The following is a 20,272-nucleotide window of genomic DNA, read 5'->3' as shown; positions in this document are numbered from 1 at the left end:
TCGTCCGGCCAAGGGTATCCCAGGAGAACCCACTGTAGTGCCGTTCAATGCGCCGGCGATCCTTGGACCACAGATGAAAGCAGGTGGACTCTTTGTGGGCCGGCTCTCTCCGGTCCACGGGGGAGAGATGTGGAGAGACCTCGTCTTGCAGAGCGTCTCCTCACCTTGTGACCTCTCCAGGGGGGGGGGTTCCAACACACGGTAGTGTCGGGGGTCTTTATCCATAGAATAACCAAAGTATCCAAAGCATAATCCGTGCCTGGGAAGGCGGGCTGTCGTCGGTAGAATAATCCGGTATACAGGTCCACTCGCTCGTCGGCTCTGGGGCTCCTCGGGTGCAGCTTCACATAGGGTCAACCACCCTGGGTAAGCAGCCAGTTCTCTGCCCGAAACGATGGGGTGCTGACTACGGTAGTATTCTCACCGCACGAAGCACTATATATTAACAGACTATTATTAGCTTAATAGACTACGTCCAACTCGACGATATAGTGCCAAATATGACTATTCAAATATTAATATACACGATGTCTCAATACCGATGGTAGGCGAACTTGGCCTTACTCCCACACGTGGCATCGCGGGGAGGCTTTACGTCTGTGACTCTATTGGAGGGTAAGAAACTGGACTGAAAAGAAAGTCCTACTTTAGTAGCGCAGTATATATACGCACTATGAACAAATAGTCCCATTAGTGGTGCGGTAGCCAAATTCCTACGCAGAACTAGGACTTGTTCGTACATGTCGAGCGGTATGTTTGAACTGGGTCTGAGGGGTATGGCAGCCTGGCACCAAGGTCTCGACCAATAGTAGAATGGAGACTATTATGGGATGTTCAGTAGGCTAGAATGGATATTCAATGCATATTGTACAAGGAATATACAAGGGATATCAGGGAATATTAGAGAATATACAAATACAATTAAATATATATATATAAATAAATATATATATTCGGTTTAATCTGGCCCTTCACAACACAAGAGATAAGGCATATTGATCGCCTACCCCCAGCAACAGACAATCGCTCATTAGACGACCTGTCAATCAAAGTGCAGTCCCTGGTAGGGATGCTGGGAGCGCAACGGGAAAAGGGCATGCATGAGCTATACGCCAACTCTAACGTCGAGAGGATTTTGGAGAAGCTGCCACCCGCAAGACAAGAGCGTTTTAGGCGGCAGAGGGACTACCGGGATCCTAACGGCCCCGAACCATCCCTCCTTGATCTAGCCGACTTCCTGGCGAGAGAAGTCAGCAGCTTACGACTGGATACGTTCGGGCGGAGCACGACAAGCTCCAGAGAGGGACCCAGGAGAATAAATGATGGAAGAAGATCGGTGACTGTCATGCACCAATCAGAGTCAGTACCGAGCAGTAAGAGCCACAGTACCCCCTCGAGAAAAGAGAAGTGGAAGATGGTGTGCCCCTACTGTGAGAAAGAACACTGGCTGTCACAATGTGACCTGTTCACAAAGATGAATGCAGAAGAAGTGAGTCAATGGATAAAGTCCAAAAGGCGCTGTTACCGATGTGCGCGCAGTCACATGGCAGCCGAATGCCGCCTAAAGAAAGGGTGCAGTCGGTGCGACGGAGCCCATCTAGATATACTACACGACAGTAACAGAAGACGGCCTTCACCTGCACCATCGAGCGGCACCAAGGCAAGTGTCATGTACATTGACCCCGCCAGCAGCAGCGGCGCCCAAGTGCTCTTAAAGGTAGTCCGTGTGACATTGAGCTACCAAGATAAAGTCATGGACACTTACGCCGTCCTTGATGACGGGTCAGAGAAGACCCTTCTGCTCGCGTCCGCTGCGGCCCAGCTGGGACTGCGGGGGAGCGAGAACCAAATGACGATTCGGACAATAAGAAGAGATTTAAAGACGATAAAGGGCGAGAATGTCTCCTTCACTATCGCAGCAAACGGGCAGCCAGAGCGACGGTATAGGATTACAAATGCTTTCACCAGCCAAGAAATAGGACTATCGCAGTACACCTACCCCATCGCCAAGTTGATGGATAAATATGTGCACCTGCGTCAACTACCTATCCCGCTCATAGACGGCGCCACCCCGACCCTGCTGATAGGCTCCGACCATGCAGAACTCATAGTCCCGATTGACCGGGTCCATACAGGACCCCGAGGCTGTCCTGCAGCAGTCGAGACCCGCCTAGGGTGGACACTACAGGGCCCCCTCGCTAAATCTCTCAACCGAACAGCAGCCACTAGCTGCCTCCACTCCAGAGCGACAGAAGGAGACACCACACTCCTGCAGCATGTCGAGAAGAAAATTGACTGGCGACGTCGTGCGCTGCTCCGCGCCTCCCTGATCAAAGACGGCTTTGATCTCCGGCAGCGGGCCAGCAGCGACCCCCCAGTATTGCGCAACCTCAACCCAGAGGTCGCAGAGGACCCAGCAGCAGATGAAGAGGTCCGACACAGTGTGAAGAACAGTTTCTACGTGGACAACTGTTTACAAAGCGTTTCGACCCAAGAAGAAGCCGAGGCTCTCCTAATCAAGCTACGTGCCTCCCTGATCAAAGGCGGCTTTGATCTCAGGCAGTGGGCCAGCAGTGACCCGCACGTATTGCGCAGCCTCTCCCCCGCGGACAAGGCTACCAGCAGCGAGACCTGGATGGCGACCATCCCAGGAGAAGCCCAAGAAATGACACTAGGACTAGTCTGGCGCTTCAAAACAGACTCGCTCCACTATAGACACAAACCCCTGACTCCAGAGCAGGGAAGGTCGACGGCGACACCGACCACCGGACGGAGTGTGTGCGGAACGCTCGCCGGACGGTGTGGCCCATTGGGATGTGTTCTACCTTGCACCGCCAGGGCAAGGATGGTTGTACGAGCGCTGTGGGACAGGGACCAGGGCTGGGGCGACCCCGTGCCCGCGCACCTTGCCTCAGCATGGAGAGAGTGGGAGACGGAGCTCCGCTCACTCCCAGGCGTCAATGTGCGCCGCAGCTGCTTCCCATCCGCAGTGGGGCCGGAGACATGCAGGATTGATCTGCACGTCTTCAGCGACGCCTCCGGAGTGGCCTGTGGATCGGTGGCTTGCGTGCCCGGGAGAGGGGAGGAAGGATGCACACTGCTTTCATCCTGGCTCGCTCGGGAGTGGCCCCACGGGGGCAGCGGTCTGTCCCGCGTCTGGAGCTCTGCGCAGCCCTAGCGGGAGCGCATCTAGCCACGTTGATCCGGCGGGGACTCGCCATTCCGGTGCACGGAACGGTCTTGTGGTCGGATTCCACGACGGTGCTCGCATGGGTCGGGTCTGATTCATGCAGATACAAAGTCTTCGTGGGAGTCAGAGTCACCGAGATTCAAGAGTTAACAGAAGCAGCGAGCTGGCGGTATGTGGACACCAAACACAACCCAGCTGACGTCATCACCCGGGGAATGTCCCTGGATGACCTCACCCGTCGCAACATCTACAGTGACGGACCAGAATTCCTCAAGCTCCCGGAAGAAGAGTGGCCTACGCCAACCCCACGGGAAGCAAGTAAAGAGGAGGCTGAGAACAAGAAACCTATGTTCTGTGGACTGAGCACAGTCGCCTCCACAGACCCCAACATAGATGACTGCATTACCCTACAGAGTGCGCAACTAAAGACATTCCTGTGGCACCACCCAGAGATTCAGTCCACCACTGACATTTCAGCAGCTGACTACGAAGAAGCAGAACTTCTTCTACTACAACGAGCCCAGAGAGACTCGTTCCCTGATGAGCTAGACTGTCTACAGGGAGGAAAGCCCGTCCCATCAGACAGCAGACTGCTCCACCTGGCACCCGAGAGTGACGCCCATAATCTCATCAGAGTGGGTGGTCGCCTGCGGAGAGCCCCCGATCTACCGGATGACATTAAGTACCCGATAGTCTTGAACAGCCGACACAAGGTCACAGAGCTGATCATAAAGAAATACGACGAGGATGTACACCACGCAGGAGCAGAGAGAGTCTTCGCGGAGATCAGACGTCGCTATTGGATACTTCAAGGAAGAGAAGCGGTGCGACGCTTCCAGCGAACCTGTCTAGACTGCCGAAAGTGGCGCGCGCAGTCCAGCATACCACGGATGGCTGACTTACCCCCCTGTCGCCTTCGACTCGGCGACAAGCCATTCCACTCCACAGGCATGGACTGTTTTGGCCCGTTGTATATAAAGAGAGGAAGAGGAACCGAGAAGCGGTGGGGTATTGTATTCAAATGCATGACCACCAGAGCGATACATATCGAGCTCCTTCCGACCATGAGCACAGACTCATTCCTTATGGCCTTCCGAAGATTCACATCACGGAAAGGAAAACCGTCTACATTGTTGTCTGATCACGGGACAAACTTCAAAGGCGGAGAAAGAGAGCTGAGAGAGAGCTTCCAAGCTATGGGCCCAGAACTTAAGACCCACCTAGCTCCATCCCAGATTGACTTCCAGTTTAATCCCCCGAACGCACCCCACTTCGGTGGAACCTGGGAACAAGAAGTACGTTCTATAAAGACAGCCCTGTACGCCGTGCTTGGGGCCCAGACTGTGGCGGAGGAAGTCCTAATGACAGTCCTCACGGAGATCGAGGGAGTATTGAACTCAAAACCCCTCGGTTACGTCTCCAGTAATGTAGCAGATGTCGACCCAGTCACCCCCAACACACTCTTAATGGGGCGGCTGGACCCCGCGCTACCCCAGACAATGTACAGGCCTGAAGAAGCGAACGGCCGAAGAATGTGGAGGTACAGTCAAGTACTAGCTGACAAGTTTTGGAGCAGCTTCCTACTCCACTACCTACCGTCTCTACAGACCCGCCAGAAGTGGGTAAAAGAGAGAGACAATTTGACAGAAGGAACAGTCGTCATGATTATCGACCAGTCACTACCCAGAGCTATGTGGCCGGCTGGCCGCGTAAGCAAAGTGATCACCGGTGCCGATGGCAAGGTCCGAGCAGCTGAAGTACTCGTCCAAGGGCGAACTTACACACGACCCGTGGCGAGGCTAATAGAACTGCCCCGACTCCCAGATACTATCGATGATGACCATGACCCCATGACTTTGTGAGTTGACTGACCCTTACAGCGGACCTTGAGTGGTAGACAGTGCGGTTAATCTGTCTCTGCTTAGCTAATTAGGTGGGACTAATTAGGGGGCGGCTGTTGTGAAGGATCAGATTAAACCGAATATATATATTTATTTATGGATATATATTTAATAGTATTTGTATATCGTTTGATATCCCCTGTATATTCCTTGTACAATATGCACTGAATATCCCTTTAGTCTACTAAACAGCCCATAATAGTTTCATTCTACCATTGGACGAGAACCTGGCGCCAGCAGCCATACCCCTAGGTTCAAGTTCAATCGTGCCGACCAACATGTCGTGGCAAGCCCGGTTCCGTGTAGGAATACGTCTGGCGAAATACGAATGGTACTATTTGTTCACAGCGCATATATATATGGCGCAAGTAAAGTAGAACTTTCTTTTAGTCCATTAGTTCTTTACCCTCCAACCTAGTAACAGACGCGAAGCCTCACCCACGACGCATGTGTGGTGCAGTAAGGCCTACTTGGCCTTAGAATAGGCATTGAGACATCGTGTGGATTAATAGTTGAATTGTCATAGTTTGGCACTATACCGTCGAGTTGGACGTATTTCTATTAAGCTAATAATAGTCTATTATGTATGGTGCATCGTTCGGTTAGAGTTATAAAGTGAGCAGCACCCCCATCGTTCCTGACGTTATCTGGAGTCTTAACCAGGCTGGGCAGACCACTTGTGGTGCTTGCATCCGAGGAGCTCCGGGCCAGGACGAGTGGACCTGTACATTGGATTACTTTACCCGGACGACGGCGAGCCTTCCACGGCTTGGATTATCTACATGCTTTGGGTGCTTTGATTATTCCATGGATAACGGCCAACACTGCTGAGTGTTGGAACTACCCCCCGGAGAGGAGTCTAGGTGAGACGGCGCTCTACACCAGTGAGGTCGCCTCACGTCTCTCCGTTGTGGACCGGCAGCTACCGTCCACCAGAGGGTCCAGCTGTATTCATCTGCGGACCGAGGTTCTGTGGGCATCGTGTTCAGGACTCTGAATTCTCCCAAGAAATTGTCGGCCAGATGGGATACCGCCAGCGGCTCTTCTAACCCCCCCTCCTACTGTCTTACAACCAGCGGGGACCCCCCCCCCCCCCTTAGTGTATCCAGCTATAATCATTTAAGTACCATCGCTATAGTTCCCTAAAGAACCGGGTTGTATACTTACTCCCTGCGTAACCAGAGATTGGACATTCAATGTTGATTTACCTATGAATACTCATTTGCCATACAAGTGCATTTCAAATCATAAATGTCATCAAGTGAACGTTGTATATACCCTTTGCTATATAAAATATTCGATTTGTACATTTGTGTGGACTTCGTTTCATCAGGTGGGAAAGTGTTCATCATATCTATATCATGTACTGGATGGCCAGAAGTTAAAGTACAAGAGGTAGTGGTTTAATAATACCATACTTATCAATACAGTCAGGGAATTGTACCCCTCAGTTACACTGGTGTTGTTCTGGGAGGCCACACAGTCATGTGTGAAGAGGGTGTACAGTAGGGGGCTCAGCACGCAGCCCTGGGGGGTCCCTGTGCTTAGAACCTTTGTGCCTGATGTCCGGTTGCCGACTCTGACTGACTGGGGGCTATTTGTAAGAAAGTTCAGCACCCAGTTACAGAGAGCCGGTGTCAGACCCACAGTGAGGAGTTTAGCAGAGAGTTTGTGTGGTATGACTGTGTTAAATGCAGAGGAGCTATAGTCAATGAATAATAGTCTTGCATATGTGTCCTTGCCCTCTAAGTGGGTGAGGGTGGTGTGGATGACGGTGTTGACTGCATCCTCAGTGGACCGGTTCTGACGGTACACAAACTGCAGAGGGTCCAGTGTGTCTGGGATGGTCTTCTTGATGTGTGACATGACTATCCTCTCGAAACATTTCATCACTATTGGGGTGAGTGCAATGGGACGATAGTCATTCAGACAGGTTACAGTGTTTTTCTTTGGCAGGGGCACGATGGCGGTGGTCTTGAAGCAGGTTGGCACAACAGCTTGTGCTAGTGACAGGTAGTAAATGTCAGCAAGTACGTCAGCCAGCTCTGATGAACAGACCCTGAGGGCACGGCCGGGGATGTTGTCTGGGCCAGCTGCCTTCCATGGGTCTGTTCTCCTCAGAACCGCACATACCTCTGCCGTTGTCACAGTGAGTGGTGGGTCGTGCGTGCGTTACGTGGTCAGAACCCCTCTCTGTTGGTTGGTGTTGGGGACCTCGAAGCAGGCGTAGAACTCATTCAGCTCATCTGGCAGTGAGGGTTGGCTGTTTGTGACCCCCTTGCTTCCCTGCTTGTAGTCTGTGATGTGCTGCAGGCCTTGCCACATGTGGCGGGAATCAGTGGTGGTGTAGAATCCCTCCAGTTTTTGTCTGTATTGTCCCTTGGCCTCGCTGATGGATCTATGCAGGTCGTATCTGGCCTTCTTGTAGTCCTCAGCGTTGCCTGAGACAAATGCAGTGGCGCGGGCATGTAGCTTGGACCAAACATCATAGTTAATCCAGGGTTTTTGGTTTGGGTATGTCTTGCATTGTTTTGTGGGCACAATGTTTTCCACACATGTGCTGATGTAGCCAGTTACACTGGAAGCGTATTCCTCTAAATCCACAGTAGAGTCATCCCTCTGAGCAGCAGTTTTAAACATGTCCAGACTAAAAACTATTTTGGTAGTTTTAGGCAAAGTATTTGATCGTTTGCATCGTTCTGCCACACGGAACTGCCTGAAGACGGTACTTTCTGATACCAGCTCCCAGAGTGCGCAATTCTGAAGACACCTGAAGACGCCCCCCTACTGCGTCACCATCTTTACAAGCAATACGCGTCTTCTCCTGAACCGATTGACGCATAGCCCACCTCTCCCTTACCAGCATGTGCAATCTCAGCCAAACATAACCAACCACCGTCGACAACAGATTGACATCTCCCTTAACACTTTCAGAGCCCTTGATTAACCTTGATTTACCTGTTGAATGCCCACCATCCACTTCAATGTTAGCGCTAAAAACGCCTAATCTATGTTTTAAATTATGGCTATGTGTCTAATCTGCCCGTCGCTTATCAATGACTCGTTTTCCAGTCAACATTGTCGAAGTGGATTGTTTTTTTATCAGTTCTTTTTCGTTTTATAGCATTTTGAAAAGCCCTCATTTTCAAGGAAAATATAAAGATTTCGTGATAAAAGACATTTACTGGAATATTCTAGAATACACAAAAACTTTGTCATTTTTCTGCCTATTTATGAATCGTTTTCAAATAAACACTAGATTATCGATAGTATATGTGTACGTATGCACGCTAGAGACGCAAGATGAAAAATCGATTCTCTTATTTCCTCATCAGCGATCGCGCACAAACAGACACATCACACATAGGGCAAACGCTGAGATCTCAGCGAATACAACTCTGATTATCCCAAGACTGGTAAAATAGATTCCTTACCTCAGATCAGACGTTCTCCAAAAAGATCATTCCAATTCCTGATCGCCATTCCAAATATCGATCACGCTTATTGATTGAGTATTGGCTGCTGTAAATATATATTCCAGGCTGATTCCCGTGCCGCGAGCAGATCCCTCTTGAGCAGACAGCTTGCCAGCACAAGGAACCAGCTGGCTCCGCCCCTACATATCTACAGATCCCAGGTCAGTCTAAGCGACTGACCTGCAGTTACACAGGGTCTGAGCTCCTGTAGGGGCTGCTGTACCAACGGGAGACTCGGTTGATGAAATATGATTTCAGATCGCTAATAAAACAATAAAACGATATTTGTCGTCGTGGGCACTCAGTGGGGGGCGTAATAAAACTAGATATGTCGTCCGTGGCACTGAAAGTGTTAACAGTGCTTGATCAGGCTTTTACAGCTAAATGTACTTTTTCTGAAAACCCAAGTAGTAGCCAAGCATGACAAATCCAGCAAGCTATGCTATCAATATTAGCTAAATAATTTGCGTCACATAGCTGGCCTTTTTTTTTAAAACCCAAGCACATATTGTTCCATAGCATACACCTTCAGTTGATCATAACAAATCCTCTCTTACTTTGACGATTAAAAAGCCTCCATAATTTAGTAAATAAAGCTGTTGCCAGCCAGCTACTGTAGCAGATTGATGCTATTCAAAATGCTATCCACATTAGCTAAATAGCTAACCAACTAAATACAATAGACAGTGGTATCCTGAGGTAACGTTAAACACAGACAACGTTTGCTAGTCGAAATGACTGGACACACACAGGGACAAGTTAAACATCAATCAATTAATTTATTCCAACAGGTAGTTTGAGCTGCATGTGAGCTGCAGTCTTTTTCTCCTCTCGAAAAGCACAGAACCGGCCGACACAAGTTAAGCTGCTAGCAACAGACACTATAACACTTCCGGTCAGGGGGTTTCAAAATAAAAGAGCTAAAACAGGAAAGACATTTTATTTTGTAAATTTGTGGCACACACTTATTATCTTGAGACGTTTTCGTTTTTTTACGGAAACCTTAAAACGAAACTAAAACGAAAAAGATTAAAATCGTTTTAGTCTGGACAAGGCCTTAAACATGTCCCAGTCTGTACTCCCAAAGCAGTCCTGAAGCACCAGTTCAGGTTCTTCATTCCATACTTTAACAGTTTTACTTACTGGTGGGGCTTGCTTGAGGCGTTGTCTGTACGCTGGATAGAGAAAGGCTGATATGTGATCAGATAGTCCAAAGTGTGGTCTGGCACTCATGCCCTCATGTTGCTGTAGACCTGGTCCAGAGTGTTTTTCTCCCTTGTAGGAAAGTTCACATACTGGTGGTATTTCGGGAGGGCACTCTTTAAGTTGCGGTGGTTAAAATCCCCAGCTACCGTGAACACGGCATCGGGGTGTGCAGTCTCTTGTTTACTGATGACGTCATGCAGCTGCCCCAGTGCTATTGTGGAGTCCGCCCCTTGGCGGAATGTAAACAGCCAGTATAAATATTGCACTGAACTCCCATGGCAGGTAAAAGGGTCTGCATTTCACCATCAAAAGTTCAATATTATCCGTAGCCTACAGTGTCTTTCAGTCACCTGTACGTCCGAGCACCAACTATTACTCACGTAGGCACAGTAGTATAGTAGTGTTCTCTGTTCTGAAACAGAAAATGTATCCATGCTCAGAACATTCCCCTGGGTGTTCTCAGTCAGTGTCACCTTCACCATCTTTCCCAATTCATTGCCCGTGGAGCAACCTCAGACTTTATATGTGGTGATGTCATATACTGTAGGTTTGAGCTTTAGCACTCTAGTTTTTGGATTTGGGAGAGAGTTTATCATGTTCTCTCATTTTGGACCGTTGTAGACCGACTCACTCAATTAAGTCTTCCAAATCAATCAAGTCAAAATGTACATTTTGGTTGGTAGAAACATCCTCTTATATTTATTATATTATTTTCATACTTTTATTGTTGGTTTCAGTGTGTAGTTACGTAGTTCAAACTCATCCAACAATCATCGGAGGTATGACAAATAAGACACATTGATCATCAAACACACACTCACATACTAAACACACACACACACACAGACACTCTCTCTCTCTCTCTCTCTCTCTCTCTCTCTCTCTCTCTCTCTCTCTCTCTCATACACACATACACAAATACACAAATACACACACAACCCAAGCCATTCACAGTCTGTACAACATGTCAGCTTCATTGTCCTCAGGGCTAATCTCAGATTAGTCATGTTGATGTGTGTGTCTGGTACACTCTGTCCAGCTGTTGGCATTGTTGGCAGACTCCTTATCAACTCCTTTTTTGTTTTGGTCAATCTTTGGTCAGTGTTTTTCTTGTGCATTATTATTTTAAGCCAAGTTATGAAATCAAAACTGCACGACAACAGCATTATCATCGGTCATGTTTAAAATCGGAACAGTGGAATGGTTATGGCCACGCCAGCATGTGCTCTCTTTTTGCCTCTCTACGTCCTCACACACACACACACACACACACACACACACACACACACACACACACACACACACACACACACACACACACACACACACACACACACACACACACACACACACACACACACACACACACACACACACACACACACACACACACACACACACACACACACACACACACACTAAATAGTTGACGGATACCTAAAAAAGAATTTACTAAAAAAGAAAAAGAAAAAATGACATACAGTAGCTGCCTTGATATAAGTCTCGTCTATTTTTTTTTATTGTATTTACAACGATATCATCTATTATGCAGTGCATGTCATGCATCTGTTTTGCATAACCATGCTCTCAGTATCTGTGTTTCATACTGGATTTTTCTATCCATGCTCAGCAAATATACCATGGGTAAATAAATAATAACATTTCTCCTTTCTGCTCTCTTCCAGTTCCTGGCCATGGTCTCCATCTTATTCATCATCATGTCCACCATCTCGTTATCCCTCAACACTCTACCCGAGCTGCAGGTGGTGGATGAGTTCGGCCAGTTCAATGACAACCCCAGCCTGGCCCACGTGGAGGCCATCTGTATTGCCTGGTTCACCATGGAATACGTGCTTCGCCTGATCTCCGCTCCCAACAAGTGGAACTTCATCAAGGCCCCATTGAACGTCATCGACCTGCTGGCCATCCTCCCTTACTATGTCACCCTCTTCCTCACCGAGTCCAACAAGAGCGTGCTGCAGTTCCAGAATGTCCGTCGCGTGGTCCAGATCTTTCGTATCATGAGGATCCTGAGGATTCTGAAGCTGGCGCGTCACTCCACCGGCCTCCAGTCCCTGGGCTTCACCTTGAGGCGGAGCTACAATGAGCTGGGCCTCCTCATCCTCTTCCTCGCCATGGGCATCATGATCTTCTCCAGCTTGGTCTTCTTCGCCGAGAAGGACGAGGACGCCACCAAGTTCACCAGCATCCCCGCCTCCTTCTGGTGGGCCACCATCACCATGACTACCGTCGGCTATGGAGACATCTACCCGCAGACGCTGCTGGGGAAGATCGTCGGCGGCCTGTGCTGCATCGCCGGCGTGTTGGTCATCGCCTTGCCCATCCCCATCATCGTCAACAACTTCTCTGAGTTCTACCGTGAGCAGAAGAGGCAGGAGAAAGCCATCAAGAGGAGAGAGGCCCTGGAGAGAGCCAAGCGGAACGGCAGTATTGTCTCCATGAATCTCAAGGACGCCTTTGCTCGCAGTATGGAGTTGACAGACGTGCTGGTGGAGGAGAACAAGAGGCCCGTGGATAACCACCTGTCGCCCAGCCGCTGGAGCTACCACAAGCAGTACTCCAACGTGGAGGGAACCAGCCCATCCCGCTCACAGCAGCCACGCTACCAGGAGGTGGTGCAGCTGGGATCCCCCGAGCGAGGCAACCCTCTTCCTATTAGAGTCAGCCCCGTTAGAGTGAACCCCCAACATCTCAACGCCAAGCGCCTGGAGGATGCATACAACAAAATGACCACCGGCCAAGAGCAGCATATGAAAAGAAGAGAGGAGGAGATGGAGTTAAAGCTGACGTGTTCCACGAGCTCCAGGCATAGTCCAATTAAAGAGCAGACCATCACTGAGAGCAGCACCCCGGAGGGTTTCTGCGGCAGCACTGGGGAGTTCACTGGGGAGGGAGGAGAGAGAGGGTGCCCACTCCCCAGCACCGGAATGGGCCAAACTATGGTCAGGCAGCAGCGTGTTCCCCCTCCCTTGGACCTAAGCCAGATAAGCTCTGTGGAGATGTGCAGAGGACCTGAGAACATGCAGCCAGCCACCATCATCAAAGAGGGGCTGTATGAGTTTGTTTCCAGCCATCCCGACAGCGGTGGCAGTGGGGACAGCAGTGCAACGATGCTACACAGCGAGGAGAGCATCGGCATGGCCTACGAGAGCGTCCACAGCTCCGTACGGCGCAACAGCACCACTCAGAAGATGAAACCCCTCAAAGTCAACTTCATCGGATCCCAGGATGAGATGGTGATGGTGATGACGCCTGTGGCCACCCCGTCCTCCGCCGGCTCTGCGAGGCTGCCTCAGGCGCTCACGGAAGACACGGTCTCCAGGTCCCCTTCGGCCCACCGGAGGGAAACAAAGGCCCCACTGGGGCTGCAGCAGTCTCCTTCCCCAGGCCAACAACCTGTCAGTCCAGGTGGCTCCCAAGGGGGAGGGGAGGGCACAGCGGCCTGGAGCTTAGAGGGTGAAGGGCAGCTCACGGGCTTAAGCCACCGGGGCAGGAATCACATGGATCGCTCTGCTGTCAGCTCAGGCAGCAACGGCAGCCCACTGTCACCTAAACCCAGCACTTTCAACTGCGCCCAGGAGTCAGTGGAGGTGGAGGCAGGAGGAGGAGGAGGAGGAGGAGGAGGAGGAGGAGGAGGAGGAGGAGGAGGAGGAGGAGGAGGAGGAGGAGGAGGAGGAGCGGATGGAGAAACAGAGAGTGAAGACAGAGTGGAGAACCATATTGTGATGGATAGAAGCATAACACCTCCCTGTGAAACAAGCATGTGACCCTGACGTTCAGAGGGAGATCTGTTGTGAAGGGACAAGCAAATGTCAGACTTAACGTCTGAGGGTCAAGCAAGACAGAAGAAGCACATGCTGATGTAGCTTAAACTATTTGAAAACTTGAAAAACTGTTTGTCTGCACGGCCAGACCAAGCACTCTGTTTCCTGACAATGTCATTGTTCCCTTCCTTGAAGACCAATCAGATTGTTGTTGTTTTTCTTTTGCTGCAAAGAGAGGACCAATGACGGTGGATTTTATTCACAAAAGGCTCAAATGCGAGCAAAGAAATAAGCATACTATGAACAAGAACATTTATGAACAAATTGAACTTATTTTGTGTCTGTTGTTATTATGTGCTTTATAGCCAGATATGAATTGCAAGTTCTTGTTGCTTGTTGTTGTTTTTTTCCTGAAGTTTGATGGACACCAAGAAAGGGAAAAAAAGGTGGGGAAAGCTATTCTGATATTTACACATATATATATATATATATATATATATATATATATATATATATATATATATATATATATATATATATATATATATATATATATATATATATATATATATATATATAGTCCAAACCGATTCACGGAACAGTGTTCAGCTGCAAGACTTGAAGATGAGATTAGTCATTGTTCAGTATTATGTATGGTCCTTCACTGTTGCTTTCATTCACAGGGAAGCTCAAACCCAGCTCTGTCATGCAATCAGTGTAGATAAGCATTTTTTTTTCTTTCATTCACTGTTGAGTCATAGGAGAGGTGCTTGCTTGGAACAAGACACGGCCGCTGCGTTCTTGTATACGATGACGTTACATGAAACTCAAGCCGCGAGGGATACAGGAAACGTAGTGACATATTACAGTATATAGCTAAATCTGCTCTTTATCACCTGACAGCTCATAAATAGTATCCTTTAGATCCAGAAAGAACAGAATTATCCATAGCATGTGTATCAATATCTACGTTAGCTTTTCAATCATTTATGACTGAAAATGTTATTTATTTTTTTGTTGATGTAAGTGAAGCTTGTGAACCTTCCGTCATAGCTGTACTAAGGCGAAACCTGAGACAACTGAGAAAGGAAGAAAAAGCCATTGCATTAGCCACTTGGGAATCTCTTCTAGCCTACTAACCTATAGGGGAAGTTGTGGCTAATAATTACTGTAGCTTTCAGAAACAGTAGCTACTGTATCATATCCACACAGATACTGACGAAACCATATCAACCAGATCTACTTTTGACAGATTTCACCCATCAATCAGTCAGGTCGGTGTTGCTTCGCACCTGGCTCCAAATCTATGTTATTATGCTGCCTTTTGCTTGAAGACGTGTAGACAGTTTATTGACGATGCTGTTAGTCAACTTGTGTATAATTTGTGACTTCTGGAGAAGAGAGAGTGTGTGTGTGTGTGTGTGTGTGTGTGTGTGTGTGTGTGTGTGTGTGTGTGTGTGTGTGTGTGTGTGTGTGTGTCTGTGTGTGTGTGTGTGTGTGTGAGAGAGAGGGTTTTGCATTATAGGCTACACAGGGTGGGGAAGATTGGAGTGGTCATACTGACAGGGAATAGGATAGTGTGAGACTGCCCTCTATAGGTCAAAGAAATGATGCTCAGGCACTTTAATCAAAAGACTCGATGCCTATATGTAGCTCTCTCCTAATATGTACCTAATCGACATATTTTATTGAACTTATTGTGCACACAAATAATTGCATGGCTGACACACACAGACACACACACACTGCACGCATGCAGGCATACATACAGTACACCCAAAACACAACACACACTGATACACATGGGCCTGAGTGCACACGTGCACACTAATATGCACAAGCATGTACACACAAGCACACACACACACCCATGCACGCATGTGAACGCACACACACACACACACACACACACACACACACACACACACACACACACACACACACACACACACACACACACACACACACACACACACACACACACAATACAGTGTACAGTAGGTGGACATTGCAACAGGCCCAGCTTTATAAGAATGCTTATGAGACGGAACTGAGCCGAGTACATCATTGCAACAGACAATTTGAATCATAACATAACAATTTTTTCCAACTACTGTGCTTAACTAGGGTATTATATTTATTCTACTCATATTAGATTACAGTTACCACTCAGCTGATTTGGAAACAACACAGATCGCTTTGGGTACTACTACAACGACGTGACACGCATGATAAAATGACAACAAAGTTGTTTTTGGAGAGTTGTAAGCATTGGCATTAGCATAATGGCCAGACACGAGAGGCACACATGCTGGCACTAGAGCAAACACCCCAAGCAGAGCAAACACGCCAAGCAGAGCAAACACGCCAAGCAGAGCAAACACGCCAAGCAGAGCAAACACGCCAAGCAGAGCAAACACGCCAAGCAGAGCAAACACGCCAAGCAGAGTCCGTGTCCGGCACCCAGGGGAAATTGCCTCAATAAAGCCTCTGGTGCCGGTTAACGTGAGCCCAGTGTCTGGTGCCGGTTAACATGGTGCCATTCAGCTGTCTCAAGGGTCACTCTGTGGTGATGTTGTTACTCTCTCTGGGTGATGTTGTTACTCTCTCTGGGGTGATGTTGTTACTCTCTCTGGGGTGATGTTGTTACTCTCTCTGGGGTGATGTTGTTACTCTCTCTGTGGTGATGTTGTTACTCTCTCTGGGGTGATGTTGTTACTCTCTCTGGGTGATGTTGTTACTCTCTCTGTGGTGATGTTACTCTCTCTGAGATGATGTTGTTACTCTCTCTGGGTGATGTTGTTACTCTCTCTGGGGTGATGTTGTTACTCTCTCTGGGGTGATGTTGTTACTCTCTCTGAGATGATGTTGTTACTCTCTCTGTGGTGATGTTGTTACTCTCTCTGGGGTGATGTTGTTACTCTCTCTGAGATGATGTTGTTACTCTCTCTGGGGTGATGTTGTTACTCTCTCTGGGGTGATGTTGTTACTCTCTCTGGGTGATGTTGTTACTCTCTCTGTGGTGATGTTACTCTCTCTGAGATGATGTTGTTACTCTCTCTGGGTGATGTTGTTACTCTCTCTGTGGTGATGTTACTCTCTCTGAGATGATGTTGTTACTCTCTCTGGGGTGATGTTGTTACTCTCTCTGGGGTGATGTTGTTACTCTCTCTGGGTGATGTTGTTACTCTCTCTGTGGTGATGTTACTCTCTCTGAGATGATGTTGTTACTCTCTCTGGGGTGATGTTGTTACTCTCTCTGGGGTGATGTTGTTACTCTCTCTGTGATGTTGTTACTCTCTCTGAGATGATGTTGTTACTCTCTCTGGGGTGATGTTGTTACTCTCTCTGGGGTGATGTTGTTACTCTCTCTGAGATGATGTTGTTACTCTCTCTGAGATGATGTTGTTACTCTCTCTGGGGTGATGTTGTTACTCTCTCTGAGATGATGTTGTTACTCTCTCTGGGTGATGTTGTTACTCTCTCTGGGGTGATGTTGTTACTCTCTCTGAGATGATGTTGTTACTCTCTCTGGGTGATGTTGTTACTCTCTCTGAGATGATGTTGTTACTCTCTCTGGGGTGATGTTGTTACTCTCTCTGGGGTGATGTTGTTACTCTCTCTGGGGTGATGTTGTTACTCTCTCTGGGTGATGTTGTTACTCTCTCTGGGGTGATGTTGTTACTCTCTCTGGGGTGATGTTGTTACTCTCTCTGGGTGATGTTGTTACTCTCTCTGGGGTGATGTTGTTACTCTCTCTGGGGTGATGTTGTTACTCTCTCTGGGGTGATGTTGTTACTCTCTGGGGTGATGTTGTTACTCTCTCTGGGTGATGTTGTTACTCTCTCTGAGATGATGTTGTTACTCTCTCTGTGGTGATGTTACTCTCTCTGAGATGATGTTGTTACTCTCTCTGGGGTGATGTTGTTACTCTCTCTGTGATGATGTTACTCTCTCTGGGGTGATGTTGTTACTCTCTCTGTGGTGATGTTACTCTCTCTGAGATGATGTTGTTACTCTCTCTGGGGTGATGTTGTTACTCTCTCTGTGATGTTGTTACTCTCTCTGTGGTGATGTTGTTACTCTCTCTGAGATGATGTTGTTACTCTCTCTGGGGTGATGTTGTTACTCTCTCTGAGATGATGTTGTTACTCTCTCTGTGGTGATGTTGTTACTCTCTCTGAGATGATGTTGTTACTCTCTCTGGGGTGATGATGTTACTCTCTCTGGGGTGATGTTGTTACTCTCTCTGGGGTGATGTTGTTACTCTCTCTGGGGTGATGTTGTTACTCTCTCTGGGGTGATGTTGTTACTCTCTCTGGGTGATGTTGTTACTCTCTCTGAGATGATGTTGTTACTCTCTCTGGGGTGATGTTGTTACTCTCTCTGGGTGATGTTACTCTCTCTGGGGTGATGTTGTTACTCTCTCTGTGGTGATGTTACTCTCTCTGTGGTGATGTTGTTACTCTCTCTGGGGTGATGTTGTTACTCTCTCTGGGGTGATGTTGTTACTCTCTCTGGGGTGATGTTGTTACTCTCTCTGGGGTGATGTTGTTACTCTCTCTGTGGTGATGTTACTCTCTCTGTGGTGATGTTGTTACCCGCTTATCTCTGTTTCCAAATCAGCCGAGGGCACCTTTTAAGTTGTCATATATTACTTTGGCTCAGTGTCATATAAGTGACTCTATTTTTCTAAGACAAATTCGAATTAGGGCGGCAACGATGATAACTAACGCCCTAGTATATTTATGAAATGTGTGCCTTTTCATAAATAGATAATTTATGAGAAGGTAAAAAAAAATACTGTAACCATTTGACTGGATCCTGTAGAGATCTTTTAATGATTTCTTGTTTATTTTTATCTTGTAAGAAGATAAGATATTTTTTTCTTTTTTCCTTCTGTTAAGCAGAGACATGAGGTGTCGATATGCAAGCACTGAGTTCTCAGGTTTTGTATAACTTGAAAGCTTTGTGATGTCTCATCTGGCTTGCTTCCTGTACTCTCCAAATACAGTGGGTCATCAATCATATATCCCTTTTCACACTGCGTGCCCTGCCAAATTAACCAGACTGTACCGCAACGTTATGTACAGTATTTAGCTCAACTCTGTTGTCATGTGGGAAAAACGCTGTCAGGACGTAGGGTACAGATCCCGTCTGCACGTCCTCTACATGTTCCTTTGACCGGCAGACAAGATGTGGATGTCCTCCTGACGTAGCCTGCCCATGGGGATCACACCGGAGCTTGTGAACCAAACAAAAACCATTGTATAACAAAAGAAGAAAATAATAATAGTAATCTTTCGTCTGACATCCCAGTACAAAGTTCTCAAGCCAAGCAGTTAATTAGTTCAGTACAACTTCAATTTCAGTTGAGTTCATTTCAACCCAGCTCAGCTCAGTTCAGTTTGGTATAGTAATGTGAACCTATTTAAAAAAATAATAATAATAATAATAATTGTATTAAGCTTTCATGTGGACACAGACAATGTACTGTTCAGCTCTACTCCATTCGGTTCGGTCCAGGAGTATGAACCATTATTTTCAGGTCAAAAGCAGGAAAATACTCCCAATAATTGTACATTTAATGAAGCTGATTGGACAGTTTTTGTTGACCTTTTTGTTGACATTGACCATATTCACACGGTGGGCCATTTTGCTTTTATGTCATGCTCAGTTTGGGTGGGAACAGGGTGGAAAGGAACCCAACCTGAGCATGACATAAGAGAAAAATGGCCGCCATGTGAATATGGTCAATTGGACCAGCTTGGCTTGTTTTGGTTTGTGAATGATGGTGTTAACCACAGATTTTTTTTGCAGCTCTATGATATATAAAACAGGGTTAGGATCAATTCACTTTCAATTCACTCTTCAAAATCTAAACAGAAATTGCAGTTTACTTGCTGATAATGGAAAATCTATTCCGATTTACTTGTCAATAATGCAGTGTTGTCATGCCAAAAGTTACAGTATTTGTTTGAAAGTTTTAAATAAAATCCACTTTCTGAAGTTAATTGAACTTGACCCTGGTGAAAGGGACGAGCTATACCTGCAGGCTTGTAGAAAGCCAAGTCTTAACTGGTCTGGTCTGGTTCAGTTCAGTTTGGTTTGGTCCGGTTGGGCTTAGTAGTGTGAAAGGGGTTCATTTAAAAATGTATGTGTTCTGGAGTGGTCAGAGCAATCAGGGAGAAAATGAACACAGCTTTGACTCTCCTGCACAACCTTGCATCCACACAATCATGTGTCCAACATCATATACAATGTTCATTTGTATTTTTTTTCCTGCTGTAATATCTTAACATTTAACTAGTCAGTTCGGTACTCAAGATTGTCAAACCATTACATTACGACCAAGACATATAATAACTTTTCTTCAAACTGTATATCCTAACTGCTTTTCATCCTTTGTCTTTTTTTTATGGTTTATCCCTCCGTCCCCATTTAATTTGGTTGTTTTAACAGTATGTGACCGTTAGTAAACTTTTTATTGTAAGTCAACTTTTAACTTGATAGTGAATGACTAGAAACGCCCTTGTTTTCCCAATCAGTCGATTACCATTATGCAAGACAAATAAATGTGTTTATGTGAGCTGTTTTGGTCTTTGTGTGTCTTTATATGTCTGACAAATTGGTATTTTCATGATCGTACCATATTTTAAATGCAATCCTTTACTGCATGTGTGTAATATACACGTATGGAGTAAAGAAATATAC

General features: G+C 47.1%; 1 protein-coding gene across 1 annotated transcript in view; it reads left to right on the top strand.

The window, feature by feature from the left end:
- Positions 1–16,062, top strand: part of kcnb2a (potassium voltage-gated channel subfamily B member 2a) — a gene marked incomplete at both ends in the record, with an annotated part of 123,673 nt that extends 107,611 nt beyond the window's left edge. Inside the window, 2 exons of the mRNA XM_084327735.1 lie at positions 11,459–13,384; positions 15,880–16,062. Of these exons, the coding sequence (XP_084183861.1) occupies positions 11,459–13,384; positions 15,880–16,062 (2,109 nt within the window). The remainder of the gene's footprint in view (positions 1–11,458; positions 13,385–15,879) is intronic.
- Between the last annotated feature and the right edge of the window lie 4,210 nt (positions 16,063–20,272).

Source organism: Notolepis coatsorum (genome assembly GCF_963971535.1).
Source record: "Notolepis coatsorum genome assembly, chromosome: 13".
Taxonomy (NCBI): Eukaryota; Metazoa; Chordata; class Actinopteri; order Aulopiformes; family Paralepididae; genus Notolepis; species Notolepis coatsorum.
The sequence above is the reverse complement of the archived record's forward strand: the minus strand, read 5'-3'. Positions and strand labels throughout refer to the sequence as shown.